At 37.4% G+C, this 9,173-nt stretch overlaps 2 protein-coding genes across 2 annotated transcripts; both read right to left on the minus strand.

The window, feature by feature from the left end:
• Window positions 1-376: 376 nt before the first annotated feature.
• Window positions 377-1,699, minus strand: LOC103937468 (tryptophan synthase alpha chain). Its single transcript, XM_009347413.3, has one exon. It carries the CDS (start codon window positions 1,439-1,441, stop codon window positions 488-490), a length of 954 nt encoding a protein of 317 aa, XP_009345688.2. The 5' UTR covers window positions 1,442-1,699; the 3' UTR covers window positions 377-487.
• Window positions 1,700-5,006: 3,307 nt separating this feature from the next.
• LOC103937467 (tryptophan synthase alpha chain-like) lies at window positions 5,007-6,289 on the minus strand. Its single transcript, XM_009347412.3, has one exon. It carries the CDS (start codon window positions 6,082-6,084, stop codon window positions 5,128-5,130), a length of 957 nt encoding a protein of 318 aa, XP_009345687.1. The 5' UTR covers window positions 6,085-6,289; the 3' UTR covers window positions 5,007-5,127.
• Between the last annotated feature and the right edge of the window lie 2,884 nt (window positions 6,290-9,173).

Genomic DNA, 9,173 nt, shown 5'->3' on the forward strand with positions numbered 1-9,173 from the left:
ACCAAAAAAAAAACAAAAAAAAAACAAAAAAAAAAAACTAGCCCAATAAAGTGAAGATAGCCAAAGCCCATTAAGCAAAAAGGCAGACATAAAGGCTGACCGCTGCCAGTGCCATCAGCTCGCTAGCAACCACACAGGTAATCGTCCAAAGAAAATCAACTTTGTGTTGAATTCGACGAAGGGATCGCACCACAAATTAACAAGCAACAAGGAAAAACCCCCAACCAAAAATCACCACCAAAATCGTCATACCAGAGAAGAACCAACAAATCTGAACTGCCAAAACAAACCCCTACATGTAGAACCAAAAACCCAAACAAAAGGGAGAGGGATGAGGCTAAGGGTCGTCTAAAATTGTTAATCCTAAAAAATAACCTAAGACATAAAATACCCCATATATTCCAACACAATAAAATTAATCCCACACGGTACATTACAATAGTACAACAATTAATAAGGTCACTGCCCCCTAGTACTGTTTCTTTCTTTACAATAATGCAGATTTCAAAGATTTGATGAAAGTTTCAAGTTCTCTTAACCCTTCCTTGGGACATTTAGCTTCACCCAACACCTTCACAATGGCACTACCAACAATAACACCATCAGCTCCCCACTCGGCTACTTTCTTCAAGTGTTCAGGCTTTGATAGCCCAAAGCCAACTGCCACAGGCTTGCTTGTCGCCTCTCTAATTTCCCTTAAAAGGGTTGGAACTTGTTCATTCACCGATTCACGTACACCGGTAACTCCCACGGAGCTCACAAGGTATACAAACCCTTCTGAAGCTTCAACAATGTCTTTCATTCGATCCGTTGGAGTAGTTGGTGTAGTTAGTAGAGCCAACTCTATCTTATTTTTCACAGCTTCTTGTCTCAAACTTTCTGTCACTTCAAATGGAGCGTCTGGAACCACAAGCCCATGTACCCCAACGTCCATAATGTTGTGCATGAACTTTTCAACACCATGGTTAAGAATCGGGTTGAGGTACGAAAATAGAACAATTGGACAAGACAATTGTGGCACCACCTCCTTCAACATTGACATAATTGCGTTGAAATTCGTCCCCCTTGCCAAGGAACGTGTGGCTGAAGCCTGAATAACTGGACCGTCTTGTATTGGATCCGAGAATGGTACGCCTAATTCGATCACGTCTGATCCGCAAGAATCGAGCATCTTCAAAGCTTGAGCCGTGGTTGAAAGATCAGGATCGCCGGCGGTGATGTAGGGGATAAATGCCACTTTGCCTTGGTCCTTGAGTTTTCTAAATGTGTGTGAGATGTTGGTGGTAGGGGTAATGCTGAGAGCAGCCATTGGGGTTACAAGTCTTTTTTGGATTGAGAGGGTACGTGTTTGAGAATGAGAATGGAGATAGAATGGGTTTTGAGGATTCTTAAGTTGAAAGCCAGTAACAGAAGTATTAGTATATCTGAGAAAAGTAGCCATTCTTATTAGGGTTCGTTTGAATGTACTTTTTAAAGAGTTGAAAATGCTTTCTTATGAAATAAAAGCACTTCGGTTGTGAAAAATGGTTGTTTGACAAAATTTTCAAAAATGCTTTGAATTGAAAGTAGAAGCACTTGAAGTAGTACGATGATGATTGAGCTGCCTTAAACTGGTGGAATATTTTGGTGGGAGGAACTGTGAGTTGGCAAAATATATATAAGTTCGTTCCACGAACTAGAAGTTGGGAGGAACCTTCACCAAAACACAGAAAACAAGTTGAGAAAGTAGAATAGTCGTCGATATTCAATTAAACGTGGAAAACTGTTTTCTAATAAACATAGCGTGAGAGATGTCTTTTCTTCTAGAAAAGATAGGATGCCACATACACTGCGTGTTTGAGAGTGAGAAGTTAATATATCATGAATAGTATGAACAGTATTAGATAGTATGAATAACGTGGAAAATTTGAAGAGGCCATGATGAGTGTAAGAGCATGAATAGCATGTATAACGTGGAAATAATAAACACGGCATGATGAGTTTGATGGGTGTACGTAAGAGCACTTCCATCCATTGCAATGGCAAGAGGGAAGGGTAGTACTTGGGCCATTACTATTTACTAGTTTTTTGTCACACGCTTACACATATTGCAATCGACTCTTTTCTAATGTTTTACTTTTTTTTTTTAGTTTTACTTATTTTAGATATTATTGTTTTTCATTCAAAATGTTGTTAATTACTATTTTATCTCTAGAAATAAATTGTTTTATTTTGGAAACCCAAAAAAAAGAGGGGCATTTCTTGGGATTTTAAAATGCGTGATCGTGGTTAGTGGTGGCCGCAACAGTGGTGATAATGATGGTGAGTCGTGGTGGTTGGGACTGCGCTACTAGTTTAGACTGTAGCGGGTGGTGGTGGCAACGCCAATGGTAGTGGAAAAGGTAGTGTGGCCACTCATGGTTGAGCTTCTTTTCTTTTATTTTTTATTTTTTTTATTTTTTTAACTCTCACTCATGGAATCCTAGAAGATGAATTTAGACTTGGAAGCTGGAGGTCAAAATTTCCAATTTTTTCACACAAAAGTTCAATATTTCTATGTTTCATGAATTCAAACAAGGCAATTAGATGTTAACTTTTAAATTTTATTTTTGTCCATATTTCAAATTATTTCTTTCATCCAAAGAGAAGGTAAGCAAGTAGAAAAATGATGATATGAGTTTGTAGTTTCTGAGGCAGACACACACCATTTGAAGAGAGAGTAAAAGCACAAGAGAATATTTTTCTTTTTTGATAATGTGATATTTTTTTTATTGATTTTTGTGAATTTCTAGGAGAGATTGATGGTAGGGGTAATGGTATGAGCAGCTATTAGGTTATAAGAGCAACTTCACCCGTGTCAAAATTACTATAGCAAAATTCATGAGCCAAATTCCTTATGGGCCTAAGTTTCGAACGAGCGTTACTTTTAGAGATGACAATTCTAACCGTTAAAATCGATAATCGTGATAACCATCCGATTGTATTGAATTTGGGTATATTTTGGATATGGAGAAAAACCGTTAATAATATTCGGCTAGTCCCCAATCTGTATCCGTCCCGAATCCGAACCAAATTATATATAATATAATAGTATTTATATATATTTATTATTCACCGAATTCATTTCCTTGAGAATACAAAAGTTGCACTGTGTGAGTTGCATTTTGTGGGCAAGTTAAAAAGTTTTGATATGAATCAAAATCTATGAGAATCCAGACCAATCGTACTTGTGGGAGATATTAAAGATTAGCCAATATTATCAATGTTTAGCTTTAAGTTTTATGCTCCATAATATCCATTCATTAAATCATTTTATACATCCAATATTTAATGAAGAAATTAATATTTACTAAATTATCATGCGCCAATTGAACGAATATATTTTTTGTATTAACGAAGATGGGTATAACCGTTAACCGATGGAAAATCCGTTACCCGGTGGGTATAGTTATGGATAATACCTGATGGTTAATTGGCAGTTATGGATATAGTTAATTTTTGTGGTTATGGAGATGAATATAGCATTTCCGTCCCCAAACCGAACCATTGCCATTCCTAGTTACTTCCCTCTTGTACCTTTCCTAGAAGCCAAGAAAGAGGGGATAGCCTCTTGGGTTTGGTCTAGTTTATTGGAGGGAAAAAACCTGATTCTAAAAGGTGCACATTGGCAAATTCTTAGTCGGCATTAGTTAAAAGTATGGAGGGACAAGTGGATCTCGTGCATTACAAATGGACACCCTAACCCTATTATTGATGAGGTAGTAGACAAGGATCATGAGGTGGACTCTATTATCCATACGGAATTCATAGGCTAGCAGCTAGACTTAATCTCCAACTCGATCTCGAAAGAAGAAAGGAAAAGCAATTTCATTGATCCAGATTGGAGATTCCATAAGTCCTGACAGGTTAATTTGGACAACGAATAAAAAAGGCAGATACTTGATCATATTGGGATATGGTTTGTCCCTGGGTTGAGGCGGACCTCTCAATTACAAAATTGACAGAGCTTCGATTTTTACATTTGATGCATGGTAGAGAAGGTTGGATATGGTGAACTTTGGTAACAAATAGGAAATCGAGGATTCTCACGATGGTGGCATTCACTTGTTGGCACATCTAGAAATCCATATGCAAGGCCATCTTCAACCAAAGCCATCCGTCTCCTGCTCATACTATTTAGGCAATCTCATATGCGAGTGAGCTCTTTGTGAAAGCTAAGAGGAGAAATCCCATGGTCCAGGCCACTGGAACAACCTTTTTCCCGTAGGCATCTTCCTTGGTCCCCTCCCCTCCACGAATGGGTCAAGGTGAATGTTGATGCAAACCGGAAAAAAAAAAAAATGAGATTCTAGGGATCAAGTGGGAATTTTTGTTACGGATGCTTGTCATAGGTGCCTAGAAGTGAGAAGAGTGAAGGTCATTGTCTCAAGTGCGATATGGCTGAGGCTCTGGTGATCTGGGAGGGTAGGGTTGTCTCATTGCTCAGCAAAGGAATTTTTTACATATTGTCATTGAATCTAATTCCAAGCAGGTAATTACATATTTGAATGACTGTTTGGAGTGTAGTGATTGAGAGATTTTCCCCGTTTTGAGCCATGTGCCGGGGATAGAGAAGACCTTCCAAGCTTGCACCTAGTATTGAGCTCCAAGATCGGCAAATGCAACGGTAAATTTTGTTGTGTCGCATCACATGTCAAGGATGCGCAATTTAGTATGGGTCGATAGGCTCCCATCTTCATTTGTGAGAATCCTAAACAAGGATGGGCTCCCTTGCCCCTCACAAGTTGTAGGTATTCTGCAAGTGAAGGAATGACGATTAGGCCACTGGTGGCAGCGTTTTGTGTTTTTTCCTTTACCCGCTTGATAATCTATTTGTAAGTTTGATTGTCGTTTCTTGGTTCTCTGTTCGGCTTGTGGCTCTGATAATAAATTTCCAGTTTAACAAAAAAAAAAAAAAAAAAAGTCAAGCGTTGCCTATAAAAATAAAAATAAATAAAAAAAGAAGAGAAGGGGATAAGGCTAAGGGGTCATCTAAAATTCTTATCCTTAAAATACCAAATATATTCCAACACAATAATACTAACCCCACACAGTACACTACAATAGCACAGTTAATAAGATCAATGCACCCTAGTACTGTTTCCTTTTTTACAATAATGCAGATTTAAACGATTTGATGAAAGTTTCAAGTTCTTTCAACCCTTCCTTGGGAGATTTTGCTTCACCCAACACCTTCACAATGGCACTACCAACAATAACACCATCAGCTCCCCACTCGGCTACTTTCTTCAAGTGTTCAGGCTTTGAGAGCCCAAAGCCAACTGCCACAGGCTTGCTTGTCGCCTCTCTAATTTCCCTTAAAAGGGTTGGTACTTGTTCATTCACCGATTCACGTACACCGGTAACTCCCACGGAGCTCACAAGGTATACAAATCCTTCTGAAGCTTCAACAATGTTTTTCATTCGATCTGTTGGAGTAGTTGGTGTAGTTAGTAGAGCCAACTCTATCTTATTTTTCACAGCTTCGATTCTCAAACTTTTTGTCACTTCAAATGGAGCGTCTGGAACCACAAGCCCATGTACCCCAACGTCCATAATGTTGTGCATGAACTTTTCAACACCATGGTTAAGAATCGGGTTGAGGTACGAAAATAGAACAATTGGACAAGACAACTGTGGCACCACCTCCTTCAACATTGACATAATTGCGTTGAAATTCGTCCCCCTTGCCAAGGAACGTGTGGCTGAAGCCTGAATAACTGGACCGTCTAGTATTGGATCCGAGTATGGCATGCCTAATTCGATCAAGTCTGATCCGCAAGAATCGAGCATCTTCAAAGCTTGAGCTGTGGTTGAAAGATCAGGATCGCCGGCGGTGATGTAGGGGATAAATGCCACTTTACCTTGGTCCTTGAGTTTTCTAAATGTGTCTGAGATGTTGGTGGTAGGGGAGGTAATGCTGAGAGCAGCCATTGGGGTTACCAGTCTTTTTTGGGTTGAGAGGGTACGTGTTTGAGAATGAGAATGGAGATGGAATGGGTTTTGAGGATTCTTAAGTTGAAAGCCAGTAACAGTAGTACTAGTATATCTGAGAAAAGTAGTCATTGGCTTTATTAGGGTTCTTGAATGTACTTTTTAAAGAGCTGAAAATGTTTTTTTATGATGTAAAAGCACTTGAGTTGTGAAAAATGGTTGTTTGACAAAATTTTCAAAAATGCTTTGAATTGAAAGTAGAAGCACTTGAAGTAGTACGATGATGATTGAGCTGCCTTAAACTGGTGGAATATTTTGGTGGGAGGAACTGTGAGTTGTGAAAATATATATAAGTTCGTCCCAGGAACTAGAAGTTGGGAGGAGCTTTCACCGAAACAGAGAAAACAAGTTGAGAAAGTAGAATAGTCATCGATATTCAATTAAACGTGGAAAATGTTGTAATATAATATGTGGATGGCCCACTTGAATAGTTTGTTATTATTCATCCAATGATAAAACTGATGAATGCAGAGGAAGGAAGAAGAAGAGAAAAAAGAAAAAAGAGATGAAAGAAAAATATATAGAGAAAAGAAAGAGGAGTTATGGAGGAAGGGAAGAGAAGAGGAAATAAGAGAGATACAGAAGAAATTACCAGTGAGTCAGGCTAGAGAGAAAAGAGAAAATAGTGAGAGTTATTTTGTACTCCTATTATTTCAGATAATTAAATAACGTACTATTGTGCCCCGAGGACGTAGACACATTTGCCGAACCTCGTAAATATTAGGTCTCGTTTACTTTTATGTTTCACTGCACGCATACCATCGACTTTACAACAAGTTATCAGCACCAGAAGTTCTCGTGTTAGTGAAAAGCACACGCCATAAATCTAGTGAAGCACTACCTACCTCTCACATCTGTATGCTGGAATCTCACAGATAAGAAAATCTTTTCATTTCATTTTCATATCTCTGTATGACTAATTTTCTTAAAGTAAATATACATTTGGTTATATAACTATTATCATTATTATTGGCAGGAAATCTCGCAGCCATGTAAACAGCCTCTGAACTCCAACTTTCTGACCTTGGATTGAGATACTTCCTTCTTAAAAGTTGTTCTTCCGTCCAGTACCTATAACATATCAAATTTTCAGAAAATTCCAACGATGCGATTGTCGCAGATGCCTGAAACACCAACTTAATTTCCAATTCCGCATAAAACTGGACAGTCATCTTATGAGTACCGAAACTCCTTTTTCAATAGCTCAGATCGAAATTGTTTCTTCATGAAAGTTGTTTGGTATCCTTCTATCCATATCATACTAAAATTTGAGCCAAATCTAACGGTTTGATCTTCTCATAAGTTGCAGACACTACTCTTGACTCCAAATTTTATGGGAACCATTTCAATTTTTTCAAAACTCACTAGAGGAGAAACACCAATTGGGACTTATTGTTACTATTACTCCTTGGGTAACTAAAAAAAAGACTTAAAACTATGAAATAAAAATAAAATAAAGAGGATGAAACAAAAGAAAGTGGTTGACAAAGAATAAAAATAAATGAAAAATGAAATGGGGCCAAAGGCTTTGGAATGGTGTGTTGGCACCATGTGAGGTATGTTGGCACCATGTGAAAAGGAGAAAAAAAACATGATGATATTCAAAATGGACCTGCCAATGCCCTTCTCTATTAAAAGGGTTTGATATTTTTGTTTTATGAAAGGTGCTAGTTTAAAGCCCTATCACCTGTTCTGTTTATTTACAATGGGTGGAATTATTACCTTTTGTTTTAAAGCTTTGATATTTATGCAAATGGTGCTCAATCAAAGCCCTTGTCATAAACTTTATTTACTTAAAAGCAATTTATTTACCATGGCTGGAATTAACGCCTATTGCTTTCATTTATTTAGTGTACTACATTTTATGATGATTATATAAAAGGACCCGAAGTTCCTTGATTAGATTAGAACCTGAAGTTTCTTGATCCTCATCATATAAAATGATTGGACCTAAAGTTCCACCATTAAAAAAAGATCAGACCTGAAATTCTTTGATCATCATAATATAAAAAGATCGGACCCGAAGTTCCTTAATCAAAATCAAAACCTGAAATTTTGAATCAACTAAGAGAGCAGCAGTTCCTTAACTAAATTAAAATCTTGGCCACAAGTGCCTCAATCCACAAACTATTAAATGAAGGCCAGAAGTTCCTTGATTCGTGTAAATGAAGACCATAAGTTCCTTAGTCCATGTACAGATTAAGTATGGGTATGAATTCCAAAAATATGAACCTAAAGGTTTTAATGATGTCAATTTTAAGAATAAATTTCAAGTATATATGAATAATGTTTTGACCTGAAGTTCAAAATATGAATAATGTTAAGAACTTGAAGTTCTAACATTTTGTGTAAACGTATGTTATATGTGGTATGAATTAATTATCACAATTTCTGTTATACCTGAATTTCTTCCTTTTAGGAATAAGAAAATGATGAACTTCTGATTTTGTGATCATCGACATCTTACACAAGAGATACTTTCATGAATTCATAATGCCCGAGGATTCATGTGGAAGCATATGGTATTAGAAAATATCTATACTTAAAGGCTCATTGAATTATATTCATGGAACTAGGTGTTTCCATCGTTTCCCATTAATTCATTAATTATGAAACCAGAAGTTTCCATGGGTTCCCATATATAACAAGCTAAAGTAGAAGCTTTCACACATGTATAAAATCAAATGGGAGATTTTTTTTTTTTTTTTTGTTACATACACATGAGTTACAACTACAAAAACAAACAAATGGGGGGCTTTCACAAAGGTTGCTCATGTGAAGCCTCACTACTTGACAGTACTCCAGAAAATGGAGGCACTGAAGATTGATTATGTGATGCCCCAGAACTTGGCAAAACACCAGAATGGGAAGGCACTAGTTGCCTTTAGAATCTAGCCACAAATATCTGGTGATCACTTTGGATCCAACTTTCGAATTTCAGTAGCTGGTCGAACTTTCTTTTCATGCTCGTCAAGTAAATATTTGTAAGTTTGTGCAACTCTTTATTCTCGTGCTTGAGCCCTCTATTTTTTTGTGTAAGACTTGCCACGTTAGCCTTTAATGATTCGACTTGGTGAGTTCAAGCAAGTAGACATTTGCTCGTGTTGGATACAGAACCCGCACATTGAACACTGAAAGCCAATGACCCTTGAACAACTGAT

This window comes from the organism of the source record quoted next, unplaced genomic scaffold, assembly GCF_019419815.1.
Source record: "Pyrus x bretschneideri cultivar Hongxiangsu unplaced genomic scaffold, Pyrus_bretschneideri_v1 Contig20, whole genome shotgun sequence".
Classification (NCBI taxonomy): domain Eukaryota; kingdom Viridiplantae; phylum Streptophyta; class Magnoliopsida; order Rosales; family Rosaceae; genus Pyrus; species Pyrus x bretschneideri.